Raw genomic sequence first — 15,530 nt, forward strand, 5'->3', positions numbered from 1 at the left:
CAGAGTAATTGGATGGTAATCTGAGTGGTTGCTTGTCGTATTTCAACGGAATAACTGATTGCTGGTAATCTGGGTGGCTGACTGGTATCTCGCTGGAATAAAATAACTGAGTGGTGTTGAGTGGCATCACAGGAGAATTAGGTAATTTTCTGATGGGTCGAGCGACATTTTGAGTAGTTTCTGAACTTTTGAACTTCCTAGGGGTTGGATGACATTCTGAGTGGCGTTTGAACTTTTTTAGTAGCATCTGAACTTTCTGATAGATCGGGCGACAGTCTGAATTGCTCCACAACTTCAAGATTGGTCTTTGAACTTCCTGAATGGGACTGGTGACACTCTGAGTGGCTTCTGAACTTCATGGTGGCTCGGGTGACAATCTGAGTGGCTTTGAACTTTTTGATGGGCCGGGTGACAGTCTGAGTGGGTGGGTGACGAGGAAGGGGAAGGGGGTGTCCGCTGCCTTGAATTTTAAAGTGAGTTGCCACAAGTCTGAATAGAAAAGGCGAGGCGGAGATGAACTGAGTCCCTGAGAAGTCAAACATGGCGGTGGTGGGGTGAGTGAGGGAGAGCGTGAAAGAATGAGGGAGATGGGAGTAAGAGGGTAGGAGAGAGTAAGGGAGAGCATGGAATTATTTGGGGGTTGTAAGGGAAATCGTGGGAGTGTGAGGGGAGTAGAAATAAGAAGGTTGAGAAGAGAGAGAAGTGAAGTAGAGTGTAGTGAGAAAATGGGGGAGAGGGGGTAAGTAAGAGGGATTAAATCATCGTGCTTGTAATGAGGGACATTAATAAATATATATTAATAGGGGGAAAGTCTCTAAACAAACGCCAATTCTAAGTACATCTATTTATTAGTTAACTCAATGAGACAGACACATTATTAGATCATTATATTTACGTTACTATACAATGACTCTTGGACAACAAACATTAAATGGATACACTTCCCACCGTAAGTAACTCACCCTATGGATCGCTCTGACAATGACTCACGTGTGACTTGAGGGAGGCCCAGCAGGTGCTGCTGGACTATGTCTCCTATGGGAGACTCTGCTAAATGGAGATGTGGTGCTGGGGATGAGCCGTCGACCCCTTCCCTGTTACAATAATGATCCGAATGCTAATGTTTTATGGAGGAAGCTGCAGGGCCTTATATTAGCGGCCATGAGCCGGAAGATGTCCTCACTAATCTGGGTGTGTCTGGTCAGGTGACAGGTGTGCTGGCTGGAGGGTACCTTCTTAAGTAACACGGTCATGTCGCCGGGTTAAGCTAATCGCGTGGCAGTGAGACCGTGGGTCAATGAGACCGTGACCTCTCCTTGGGTCAGGTCTGGACAGCTGTTTACCCAGGTGTAGTTTCTTGAGTAACACGGTCATAACGCCTGTTAACTAAGGTAACATGCAAGTCAATATCAGTCCCATTCATTGACAACTGGGGCAACTTCTACGGCAGAAGAGACCTTAATGCTAAGGATGGGGTGCACCTGTCTAGGGATGGTGTGACAACCCTGGCTGGGTCTCTCGAGAGGGCGGTTCAAAAGATATCGAAGTCTTTAAACTGCTAGGGGAACATAAGAGCACAGGGGTGGAGGAGACTGCAGTGGGAGCGGATAAACAAAGAGAAAGGTTGCAGGGAAATAGTGCTAGGAATTATGACAACTAAATTAGGCACGGAGTTAAAACCTAAACACGACAAAGAGAGGACTCAGATCACGACTAACATAAATGTCTACTACGCAAACAGTAGAAGTATGAGAAACAAAGTGGATGATATTAGGGCCTTGGTATGTACCGAAAAAAATCGATATATTAGCATTCACCGAAACATGGATAAACCTAGACTCGCGTGAGTTACATGTCGAATACCAAATTGCAGGTTACAAATTATTCCATACCAATAGGCAGATTAGGAAAGGAGGAGGAGTAGCAATCTATGTCAGGGATAATCTGAAGTGTGAAATAAATAAGGAAATGAAAATTGAGCGGAATACAGAAACAATTTGGATAGAATCAATCGATGGTAAGGAAAAATTAATCACAGGAGTATTATATAGACCTCCTAAACTTGATAGTAGGCGACTTTAACTTTAGCCAAATAGATTGGACTGACCTTACGGGTAACTCAGAATCAGAGGATTTTCTTGAAACGATCCAGGACTGTTTCCTAAGTCAACATATAACCGAACTCACCCGGGGTAATAATATACTCAATTTAGTTCTGTCGAACAGAGAAAACTTTATTAGCAATGTCGAGGTAGGGAACGAACTTGCAAACAGCGATCACAAAGAAATTAGATTCCAGTTAGAATTTCAGGACAGCCATAAGGAAAATTCCATTAAAGTCCCATATTTCAGAAGGGCAAACTTTGATAGTTTAAAGAGGCAGCTGAGAGAGGGGGTATCACGCTTGGGGTGAACTGCATGACCTCACATGAGGTGACCTCACTCAATGTACCCACACAGGGCGACCTCACCCTACCCGGAAACCTGACGGTTGAGATTTACCTGATAACGAGATCTGAGGTTGCCGAGTTCCACGACAATTTAAATAATGAGTTACTTAATGCACAAAGGCAGAACATACCATACAAAAAACTCAAATCAAGCAACAATGACCCTAAATGGATAAATAATTACTTAAAGAACATTATTGTACAAAGGTAGGCTATACTGTAGGTAGGAGAGTAAATCGTGGTGAAGTTTACCTCTGAGATTACTATAAGGTATTGGCTGGTAGGGTTAAGGCCGCGATAAGAAAAGCAAAGAGGAATAATGAGCAGATAGCACGGGAGGCGAAGACAAACCCCAAGGGATTCTATCAAATGTATCAAACTAAAACATGAGAAAAAATTGGACCAATACAGTCAGATACCGGCGAGCTAACTGATAACGACGGAGAAATGAGCAATAATCTGAATAAATGTTTTTCAACAGTTTTCACCACCGAAAATTTAAACATGATACCCGAGGCTCCTACTCTATACAGAGATAGTGAAGAAAATAAATTAAGTTAGATAGTAGTGACTAGTAACGATGTTAGTAAGCAAATAGACAAACTAAAGCCTAATAAGTCACCAGGTGCCGAAGAGATATTTGCAAGAGTATTAAAGGAATGTAAGGAAGAGCTTAATATGCCCTTAGCAAAGCTGTTTAACATGTCCTTAAAAACAGGTGTAGTACCAGAATCCTGGAGGATAGCAAATGTAATACCGATTTTCAAGAAGGGAGATAGATCACTATCCTCTAACTACCGTCCAATCAGTCTAACATCAATTTGTAGGCAAATTACTGGAAGCAATCATTCCAAACTATTCGAAATCACCTGGAGAAGCACAAGTTGATCAATGACTCCCAACATGGCTTCACAATCAGGCGTTCATGTCTAACTAATCTATTAACATTCTTTTCATCTGTTTTCGAATCAGTGGACGTGGGGCACAATTATGATGCGGTGTATCTCGACTTTAGCAAAGCTTTCGACAGAGTCCCCCACGAAAGACTAATAAGAAAAGTGGAGGCTCATGGCATTAAAGGTGATATTCTAAAATGGATTAGGGCGTGGTTACAGGACAGGAAACCGCGAGTGAGCATTAACGGCACTAAATCCCATTGGAGCAACGTCACTAGTGGAGTTTTGCAAGGCTCAGTACTTGTACCATCATTATTTATTATATATATAAACGACATAGATATCGGCGTAGACAACAACATAAGTAAATTTTCTGATGACACTAAAATAGGACGTATATTTAAATCTGACGAGGACTTCGCAAAACTACAGGAAGATCTAAACAAGTTTTTCGAATGATCTGAAAAATGGCAGATAAAATTCAATGTGGACAAATGTAAAGTACTCAGTATAGGAGATGTAAACAGGGAAACCGGATACCAGATGAACAACGATGTTATTGAGAAATTCGACTGCGAGAGAGATTTAGGAGTAATGATAAGTAGGAAACTTAAGCCAAGTAAACAATGTGTATTTGCTCGAAACAAGGCTAATAAAGTACTTGGGTTCATACAAAGGAGTGTTAGTTACAAGACTAGCGAGATCATCTTAAAACTATATCTTGCGCTTGTGAGACCTCACTTGGATTACGCAGTTCAATTCTGGTCACCGTATTACAGAATGGATATAGAATCCTTGGAAAGAATTCAGAGGAGAATGACTAGACTAATCCCGGGCATTAGGAACCTTGAGTACAGAGACAGGTTAAAGCATCTTAATTTGCACTCCCTCGAGAGACGTAGAGCGATGGGCGACCTGATAGAGGTATATAAATGAAAGTCAGTGCTAAACAAAGGGGACATTACAAAGGTACTCAAACTATCCAACCAGGAGCGAACTCGTAACAATGGTTTTAAATTAGATAAATTTAGATTTAGGCGCGAAATAGGTAAACATTGGTTTGGAAATAGCTTAGTAGACGACTGGAACAAGTTACCAAATATCATCATTAACTCGAATACGCTGGATAGCTTCAAACATAGGTTGGGTGGAAATATGAGCAATAGGGGTTGGGTGTAAATGGGACTGCCCAGTATGGGCCAATAGGCTCGCTGCAGTTTCCTCCATTCTTATGTTCTTATCGCACAGGACCAGAACTGAGCGTCGCACATGTACTCTGCTCAAGCTTTTGTTGGTAATAATGGAGAAAATAAACTGGGCCCTAGGTAAAGCTTTCACGAACTTCTTGGGGAAAATTTTAGTCAGTTTGAGGGGAGGAGGGAGGTCTAGACCAGTGAGGGGGGAGGGAGGAGGAGGGCCCAGACCAGTGAGGAGGAGGAAGGTCTGGGCCAGTCTAGAGTGAGGAGGAGGGTCTAGACCAGTGAGAGGAGGGTATAGACCAGTGAGGAGGAGGAAGGTCTGGACTGAGGAGGGGCCCAGACCAGTGAGGAGGAGGGTCTAGACCAGTGAGGGAGGTCTAGACCAGTGAGGAGGTCTAGACCAGTGAGGAGGGTCTAGACCAGGAGGAGGAGGTCTAGACCAGTGAGAGGAGGAGGAAGGTCTGGACCAGTGAGGAGGTTCAGACCAGGAGGAGGAGGGTCTAGACCAGTGAGGAGGAGGAAGGTCTGGACTAGTGAGGAGGTCTAGACCAGTGAGGAGGAGGTCTAGACCAGTGAGGAGAGTGAGGGGGAGGAGGGAGGTCCAGACCCGTGGGAGGAGGAGGGTCTAGACCAGTGAGGAGGAATTTTGTAAACACTACCACCAGGGCCGAGATGTTTATAGATTTAACTGTAAGTAAACACAGCCTGGTGTTTGTGAGTGTTTGTATTTTGAGATTGAAGTTTTTGGGAATTTTGAGTTGAATATAGCATAGCCCCCCCACCCCACACCTACACACACATATTGTATTAAAAAAAAACACACACACACACACACCGAAAAACACAGATTTGTGGCATTACATTTCACCTTTTAATAGTCTGACAACAAAATACAATCTACATATATTTCTTCAGTTATTGTTCAATGGATGGCTATGTTTCGGCAATGTCCCCAAGTTTGTATTAATCGACGTGTTTTAGTGAGCATTTAATGGGCACACAGAGTCACCACAGCTCTTTAGTATTATATCTATCGTAATTATATTATTATACTTTTACGGGATTCTGAGACGAAAACTACCCCTCACCTCGTGACGTCATGCAGCGCGGTGGCGGATGGCCCTGAAATGTTGTCATCTTTTACTCTTCCCTTCAAGATATTTGTTATCAGAGCGTTTAAAATTTTAATTTTTGTTTACCCAAGTGCGGAAATTATCATAGATTAACACACAATTGTTACAAACTGACTTTAGGCTTCAGTTCCATTGTTCCAGTTAATAGACTAAGTGATGCATTAAAGTTTTATGCCAGCGGTCGTGTTATCAAGGTGTCCGTAGTAAAGGTACGGTGGTGTCGTCTTGTTATTGAGGTGAACATGATAGAATTGTACACTCGTTTGTTAGTTAGGGTTAAGAAGTACTGTACTGTCTGATCATAAATAAGAAACAACAACAACATTTATTACGAGTAACAAATGTTTTAAATTCCAGGTGAGCGGCTCCAGTCTTGAGGTATTTGACCATTGGTCTAACAAGAAAATAAATAAAACCTCGAGTTGTATTTTAGCTCGCCAAGTTTTCTTTACATTAAAGCACTTGGTTGAGAAAGTCATAAGTCGGGTTGTCTACTGTATACATCAAGACAGTTTTCACAGACGATACTGTACTTGGCGATTGAGGTCTTGGTTTTCTCCGTCAGATGCCAGGTCAGTTGGTTAATCAGCTGAACTAAAATTCAGCCTCCCAGCCACTGATGTAGAAGGAAAACAAAAGTTCTTATACATTGTCTCATTTCCTATACCACACTTTTGTTTGTTTTTCACCACGTTAGCTCTGGAGATGGTGAGGAGGTCCTTGTTTGAGTTGATTGTTTTGGTGTGTGTGTGTGTGCGCGCGCGCGCGCATGCGTGCTCTGTAATGGATTTTTATATTAACGGTGAGAAGAGGGGGGTGGGGTGAGGTGGGCACTGGTGGTGAGTGGGTGGGGTGGGTGGCCCGGAAGGATGGGTGGGCGGGCGTTGGGCTTTTCAATATAGTCCCGGTGTTAAGGTTGAGACATAATAATAGGTTATTACCATTAGTGCGAGGCAGCCATTGTCCTCACCTTTCTACAGTACCTCCCTCTCCACTGTTATCACCAGGACGACTTTAAGAATGACCTTAAGGTTGAGGGAAGCATCAGAAATTAGGCACTGCAATTAATTTCACCTGAAGATTAACTACCTTAACCTAACCTAACTTTAAATAACTTCACCTAACCAAACGGAACTTAATATGATTTAACTTAACTTAATCTAACCTAACCTAACCCAACCCTTCTGGTAGCATAAGGGTGTTTGAAGAATATGTGAATAAGCTGGGGTTGCCTACTGTAAACTTCGTCATCCCGGCTGTTACCGTTAAGACAACTCTGGAGACGATCTTAAAGACTGAAGGTTTAAGATGATGACCCGCTCTATGACGTCACCAGTCAGTATCATCGTCAGGGAACCAGGAGGAATTCTCACACGCTCTTACGATAAATAGTCCTCGTAATTGAAGATATAGATATGTATTTAACTGTTAGACTTAATTTAAATCACAGGGTGAGTTAACATCGAAAATTAACATCACAATTTGACCTGAGATCTTAACTATATAGTCTGTTCACCCGAACCTTGCAGCCTCAGGTCAGTTTGTAACAAGGCAGCTGATTGGCTGACGGACGGACGGGGAAAAGTCACTTCAGTTCTTTATTATTTAATCTCTTGCATTTATATTATGATATTTAAAGGGATAATAACTATAGTTTGTTGAGTTCTGTTAGTTTCCACATTAGGCGAAGCAATAATTAACATGTGAAACACTCTGGTAATAAAAATATCAATAAGAGAATACAAACATGGAACAACTTCTGAGACATAGCGCTTCCTCGTCATATCATTTCACGCACTGTGGTGAGGATGTCGTTGACGTTTTTTATTCGTTTTCTTGTTCTGTTAAAAAAAAAAAAAAAAAAAATATATATATATATATATATATATATATATATATATATATATATATATATATATATATATATATATATATATATATATATATATATATATATATATATAAAACAAGAGCGCTTTACATGTTAATTTTTGTTTCCTCAAGTATGAGAATTATCGGAGATCAACAAACTGACTCTAGGCCTCAGTTGCAAGGCTCCAGTGAACAGACTACAGATACATATCTTGGATCATGTAAGACAAAATTAAGGTACAGAATATACACCTTTAATTTTCTCAGGTGTTCAATGGATGTACAGTACTGTATATACTTGTAAAGGTAATATTGGTATAATTTTTATATTATTGTTGGATGTTTTTTGTGTTTTAACTGAAGTCAAAAGTTAAATAGATTCTTATAGCTTTAGTTGCGAGGAATGTTAACCGTGCCCGGCCTTGGGAGGGGGAGGCAAGGAGGAAGGTGAGTGTGCCTTCTCTCTCTCCCTCCCTCTTTTTCTCTCTTCCTTCTTCCCTCTTCTTCCCTCCCCCTTTCACACCCTCCCTCCTTCCCTTCCTCCCTCCCCTCCCATCTCCTTCCTCCCTCCTCCCCTCCCCCCCTCATCTCCTCCCCTCCCCCCTCATCTCCTCCCCTCCCCTTCATCTCCTCCCCTCCCTCCTTCCTCTCCCCTCCTCCTCTCTCCTCCCTCCCTTCTCCTCCTCCATCTCCTCCCCTCCCATCTCCTTCCTCCCTCCTTCATCTCCTTCCTCTCTCCCTCCCCCTCACCCACCCTCCCTGGGTGGTGAGGTAAGAAGTTGTACAGACAAGACTCACTCGAGTGTAAACACAACGGATATGTTTCACTCGAGTTACCGCTTTGTCATTATCAAGGTTTATGGTGAACGTCGCCACCGAGATCTTGATAATTCTCCCCCCTTCCTCTCCCTTTCCCTCCTCTCCTCCCTCCTTCCTTTCTCCCCCCCTCTCCAGGTATATGTAACGCTGCCTTATATTTTGTTGCGAAATTGATCAATATTAAAGATAAAGGAACGGTTACCAAGACACCGGCTCTTAAGGAAAACAAGAGTGAGGTGACACCTGCCGCGCCAGGCTATATTTACCTCACTCCTCGTTTGCGCTTATTATTTATTCATGAAAATATTTACAATGGAAGAGATTAAAGAACGGTTATGACATTAACCTCAACAATATTATATATAATATATATATATATATATATATTATATAATATATATATATATATATATATTATATATATATATATATATATATATATATATATATATATATATATATATATATATATATTATATATAATATATATATAATATATATATAATATATATATATATATACATTTCATTAGCCCAATAAACACGCGGACTTCTACATGCAATCAACACCTCAACCCGCCAGGATTCGAACCCACCCACGAGCCCATGACTGTGACCGGGGAACGCTAACCGCTGGACCACCAGGATACTAAAAGCAGTTCTAGACTGTTATATTTCACACAAAGCCTGTTCAACGAGCTCATGGCGCCGTGAACCTCTAATGGGGGACTACCCGTATCACGTAGGTGGTCAGAGTAACGTTTTACCAAATCCGGCGTTCCCCGGTCACAGTCATGGGCTCGTGGGCCGTGGGTTCGAATCCTGGCGGGTTGAGGTGTTGATTATATATATATATATATATATATATATATATATATATATATATATATATATATATATATATATGCAGTATCGGTATACATATATATCTGAAGTTATTCTTCAGGTTATATATATATATATATATATATATATATATATATATATATATAGATATATATATATATATATATATATATATATATATATATTAATACCAAGAACATGTTATTTGGAACGCGGCGCTGGTGTAAAAATAATTTTTTCCCCGTCAGGTTGTGAGTCAGTCTATGACAGTCTTTCTATGTGAGTCAGTCAGTCTGTGACTGAGTAGTCAATAAAGTATGGAGCAGCTGACGCAACGCCAAGAACTGCTGTGGTGACGTACAAGTGATTAAATGATATATCACGTCAATATGTTCAGTTGTGTTCCAGAACTGAAATATATATCACATATGAATGGGCAGGTAGTGAGATAACACAGGTGTTCATGGGAGAGAAGGTTAGACACATAGGTGGGTTGGGTGTTGTCCGTAGGGAGTTGGAGGAGGGGGGGCGGAGGGGCAGGTGGGGTCGTTCCCAGAGTGGCCGTGGTGATGACCATATTCCTGGTAATATAAGGGGAGGAGGAATTATAAGGAGGGGAGAGTTTTGATAGGAAGTAGGGGGTGTTATGGGAAGGGGGGGAGCTGTATGGGGGTAGGAGGAGTGTAATGAGAGGAAAGGATTGCTGGAATAGGAGGAATGAAGACAAATGTGAGGGAGGGAGGGTTAGGAGGAAGGGTGGAGTCTAGAGAAGGATTATGTAGAGTTGGGATTACAGTGAGGGGAGGTGGTGGGATGAGGTAGAGTGAGGAGTGTGTGTGGGGGGAGAGTGGGATGAGTGTGGGGGAGAGTGAGGATGGTGTGTGGGGGTGGGATGGTGTGTGAGGGAGGTGGGATGGGTGTGTGGGGGAGGTGGGATGAGTGTGTGGGGGGAGTGGGATGGTGTGTGGAGTGGGGATGGGTGTGTGGGGGAGAGTGAGATGAGTGTGTGAGGGGAGAGTGAGATGAGTGTATGGGGGGAGAGTGAGATGAGTGTGTGAGGGGAGAGTGAGATGAGTGTGTGGGGGGAGAGTGAGATGAGTGTGTGAGGGGAGAGTGAGATGAGTGTGTGGGGGAGGGTGAGATGAGTGTGTGAGGGGATGTAGTGTGTGAGGGGAGAGAGTGAGGAGTGTCGACTACAGCTCAGCACATGATTGGTTCTCAGAACCAGTTAAGCTCCCCCTGTAACAAGTTCATCGAAGTGAATCTATAGTTATTAAGGATAGGCAGATCACAGTGCTTCACTATATAGGATTGTTTATTGATTTTATGACGTCATTGAGTTTATGTGAAGTTTTCGCGTACTATTAACGTATATGATTGGTGAATGAATTCATAACGTTAGTGGCATTGATCGTATATAATTGGTGAATCAGTTTTTGACATCACTGACTAATTCTTTTCTGAATATTTGTTAATGCGTTTCCTCAGCTAAGCTGTTACGTCACGTCTACTGAGTCAGCTTTTTTTCACACAAAATCAACAACTGTTAAGATTTAAGAAAAACTATACGTGAGTAAGAGCGTAAATATGACGTCATGAGAGCATTAACCTTGGTGTGTTATTTTTAGTTCATTGGCAGGACATGTGACGTCAGCGCATCCTGAGAACTCGGCCTTTTCATTGGACATCGTTTGATGACGTCATAATTGTTGATGCGCTTGGCTCTTTTTCAGTAAAGTAATAACATAGTGGTAGTTGATGATGAATAGTGTGATGATGATACTGACGATGATAATAGTAATAATTTATTTTTGGTGAGAGAGGGGGGTCAGATAGGGTGTTTTATAATAAGCCCGTGGGGAGATGGGTAGAGGAGGGGATACAGGAGGAGGGAGGAAGGAGGATAATGAGTCCATGGGGGGAGGGAGGGACGAGGGAGGGGGAGATGACATAACTTAGGCAAGATGTGAGACACCGAGTGATTAGCGTGTGTTGGGGGTGAGAGAGGAGGGGGTGGACACCAGGAGGGAACCAGGAGGGAGGGAGGGGGCAGGGAAGGGGAGGGAGGAAGGGGGCCGGGGAAGAGATGGAAGGGAGGGGAACCAAGAAGGACCCACGTCTACTGGCCAGGCAATACACAACCTCCCTAGACCAGCATCCGCCAGTAGGGTCGGCGGAATATGACATAAGGCCCTTAAAACACCCATATATGGGACAGGGTAGGATGTCTAGTGCCTGTACCGACAGCCAATAACTAACCCATGACACAACCCAAACACACCATTAGCTTAGTCAGCTCGCCCTCTCTTACCTCCTCCTAAATGTCTTCAATTTCCGAACTATAACTTCCTTCCCCCCCACTCTCCTGTCCAGGGTCCCTACTCTCAGGTGCGGAGGTGATAGAGAGAAATGTAGAAGTCTGTTTTTGTGGGCGACGGAATGTTATATTAATTTAAGTGTCTTACTGTCTCGGTTTGTTCTTCCCTCCCTTGTCAACACACACACACACACGTACGTACACACGTACACACACACGTACACACACACACACACACACACAGGAGGTCAGGAGGTTTGTTTACATCCATTTACACACACACAGAGGTAAACAAAGTGTAGTATTCATGACCATACTACCGTTTACACCTCGGTACTGGTGTGAAGTGTGTGTAGGAGGCTGGGTATATTGGAGCGATACACCCTGAGTATGTGTGTGTGTGAGTGAGTTTGGGGTGTAGGGAGGGGAGGGAAGGACATGGAACTTGGGGTGTGGGGAGAGGAGGAAGGGAGGGAGGTAGAGGACCAGTTTGGGGAGGGGAGGAGAGTTTAGGAGGGTGTGGACTGGGGAGGGCAGGAGGGGAGGGAAGCAGGAAGTTGGGTATGTGGTGGGCGGGGTGGGTAACGTCTCTCTCTCTCTCTCTCTCTCTCTCTCTCTCTCTCTCTCTCTCTCTCTCTCTGCACAAAGGTACCGTCATCGCCAAAGTCAGTATATCACTTAAGGTAAAAGACTGAATATAATCTGAGTGACCAGGTCAGTGTATCAGAGAGGACGGTACAGTAATCCCTGTAATCGCCTCACAGGAACAGTGTACTGTAATCCCTCAGAGTAGTATGAGAGGATTACCTGTTGAATTAATCCAAATTAGACTCTGGTTACTGGGTATTTTGGGGTTAAATTAAACACAGATAACAATAATTACCATTTAACTTAATCCCTGCTAAAAGAATAAGGTAAGATAATGTAGTCGTGAGGCGGGGGAATTAATCCTAGCTAACAGACTAATACCCGGTTAAATTAATCCCACGGGACAGAGTAATTAAGTGATGAAATTAATCCCGGGGTTTATTACCACCGCTTAAATTAATACCCGCTAATACAGAGGGTGAGATAAAGGTTAGAAATAGGTGGTTTTGTTGACAGAGTATCGGTGAAAACAGAGAACGAGTCGGTGGGAAACTGTTGTAAATATTTGTCACCAGCGGCCCAGCCTTTGTGTGACCGTTCGTGTGTGAGTCTGTGGTGCACTGACTACTTTTGTTTTTTTTTTCCGACGGTGGGGAGCAGTTACAAGGTAGACAGATGAACGCCTTGCATTAATAATGAGGAGGAAGAGAGAAGGGGGCAGGGGAGGGTCTCCATTCATCTCACACAAAGCTTTGAACGTAATTGTTAGTACAACTTAATCCGAAAGCCTAAACCAGCCTGGCCTAACCTAGCCTAACCCGCAACTAACTAAAAAAAAAAAGGCCTAACTTATTCAAAAATGAACCTAACCTAACGTGGCCTAACCCAACCCAACCTAAACTAATCAAACTTAAACTAATTTACTCTAACCTAACCTAATTCACCAGATAGCGTGAGGGAATTTAATTATAAGGTGAAATAAGCTGTGGGCTAATAATCTTCAAGTGATCCAGTAATATTAATGTGTTGATTAGTATTGGTTCACGGGATGGCCACACACGCTGCCTTCCTCCCCCCCTCAGTTGTTATCTGGTCTCTTGTATGTCACTTGTTCTTGAGGTCTCGTTCTGTTACTTGTTTCTCTCGGTAATGTGGTTTGTATTATGTACCTCGCGGCCATGTTGGTTGGTGTTGGTGAGTGTGATGATGGTTGGTGTTGGTGAGTGTGATGATGGTTGGTGTTGGTGAGTGTGATGGTGGTTGGTGTTGGTGAGTGTGATGATGGTTGGTGTTGGTGAGTGTGATGGTGGTTGGTGTTGGTGAGTGTGATGATGGTTGGTGTTGGTGAGTGTGATGGTGGTTGGTGTTGGTGAGTGTGATGGTGGTTGGTGTTGGTGGGTGTGATGGTGGTTGGTGTTGGTGGGTGTGATGGTGGTTGGTGTTGGTGAGTGTGATGGTGGTTTGGTGTTGGTGGGTGTGACTGGGTGGTTGGTGTTGGTGGGTGTGATGGTGGTTGGTGTTGGTAGGTGTGATGATGGTTGGTGTTGGTGGGTGTGATGATGAACGGGTGTTGGGGTGAGGTGTGATGTGGTGGTTGGTGTTGGTGGTCATGATGGTGGGATTTGGTGTTGGTGAGTGTGATGATGGTTGGTGTTGGTGAGTGTGATGATGGTTGGTGTTGGTGAGTGTGATGTGGTGTTGGTGAGTGCTTGATGGTGGTTGGGGTGTTGGTGGCAGGTGTGATGGTGGTTGGTGTTGGTGGGTGTGATGGTGGTTGGTGTTGGTGGAATTAGTGATGAAGTGGTTGGTGGTGGGTAGGTGTAGTAATTGGTTGTGTTGGTGAGAGTGTGATGATGGTTGGTGTTGGTGAGTGTGATGGTGGTTGGTGTTGGTAGGTGTGATGGTTGGTTGGTGTTGGTGAGTGTGATGGTGGTTGGTGTTGGTGAGTGTGATGGTGGTTGGTGTTGGTGAGTGTGATGATGGTTGGTGTTGGTGAGTGTGATGGTGGTTGGTGTTGGTGAGTGTGATGGTGGTTGGTGTTGGTGAGTGTGATGATGGTTGGTGTTGGTGAGTGTGATGATGGTTGGTGTTGGTGAGTGTGATGGTGGTTGGTGTTGGTGAGTGTGATGATGGTTGGTGTTGGTGAGTGTGATGATTGTTGGTGTTGGTGAGTGATTTTGACTTTGGTAGGAGTTATTTTCTCGTGTAGATAAAAATGGACAGGAACATAAATATAAATAACAATAATTATAACTTGCCTTGGAAATGATTTTAAAGAATTACTATTTTAAACAGACAAGTATGATATATTAGAGAGTTGACCTTGTTTTTGTGATTGTTTCAGGTGTGGTAGAGAGCGCCCTGGCCAACAGCGAGCACCGGGCCCTTAGGGTGTTCCAGGCCACCTACCCCCGCCTCGCCCCTGCCGCTCGTCAGGTCCTTCACGACCTCTACGCCTCCCTGAGAGTGGGCCTCACAGACCCTGACGACAGGGCGCTGGAGAACGCCCTCGGTAACTTCTGGGACGACCTGTTCCCTCCCGTGTACCACAGTGTCCTGCATGCCCGCCTACCACCCTTCTCCCGGAGGTACACAGAGTGCTTGAGAGATGCCCAGAGAGTAATACAGCCCTGGGGCATCATTCCCACCCTGGTAGGAGAGCCCCTCCTCCGAGGCCTTCACTCGGCGCGCCTCCTTCTCCACACACTTGACGTCGGGGCTCAGGTGGTAGACACTGCGAGGAACTTGCCAATACCGAGTGAGTGTGGCGAGGCTGCGGCGCGCCTCCGGTTCTGCGGGGCGTGTCATGGCGCCCTCGCACCACCTTGCTCCGGCATGTGTCTTAACGTAGCCCGCGGCTGCTTCGCTCCCCTGGCTGAAGTGGACGGTGCTTGGGCCGACCTGGCAGGGGCTGTGGGCAGAGTGCAGGAGTCGCTGAAGGCGGTGAGGTTAGCACACCTCCTACATCAGCTGCCAGACAAGCTCTCAGAGGCTGTCATGGTGGCCCTCGAGCGAGGACCACAGCTTCAGAAAAAGGTAAAGTGACTATGTGTGTGTTCGTTGTTCCTCCGTCCAGCTGGTACTACCCATCATGTCCTTCCTCTACCTGTACTGCAGCTTGTTTGCCTTCATAATATACCACCTGCCAAATATACTGACTCCACCTGCCAAAGATAACACGCCTGGCAACAGCGCCAAAGATATAGCGACACCAAAGGGAAAATAACTCTTGAACATTTCAGGTCCATCTGAGGTCTGACAGAGGTCAGAGGGCGTGGTTGTGTCTTGTACCAGAGGCCTTGTGTCCTGAGGCTCTCTCTCTCTCACCCCAACACCCCTAACCCCTCTCACAATATCCCCCCCGCCCCCGCCTACACTAATCTTCTGGCCAGTAATCTCCCACAATCCTCA

The 15,530-nt window shown here is 44.3% G+C and overlaps 1 protein-coding gene across 1 annotated transcript in view; it reads left to right on the top strand.

Moving 5' to 3' along the window:
• The window catches only part of LOC121873081 (glypican-5-like), a 65,601-nt gene extending 50,422 nt beyond the window's left edge, over nucleotides 1-15,179 (top strand). The window contains exon 3 of the mRNA XM_042376392.1: nucleotides 14,464-15,179. Within this exon, the coding sequence (XP_042232326.1) occupies nucleotides 14,464-15,164 (701 nt within the window). The 3' untranslated portion in view covers nucleotides 15,165-15,179. The remainder of the gene's footprint in view (nucleotides 1-14,463) is intronic.
• The last annotated feature ends 351 nt before the right edge of the window (nucleotides 15,180-15,530 follow it).

The sequence above is a fragment of the Homarus americanus genome, unplaced genomic scaffold (assembly GCF_018991925.1).
Source record: "Homarus americanus isolate GMGI-L3 unplaced genomic scaffold, GMGI_Hamer_2.0 scaffold36504, whole genome shotgun sequence".
NCBI lineage: Eukaryota > Metazoa > Arthropoda > Malacostraca > Decapoda > Nephropidae > Homarus > Homarus americanus.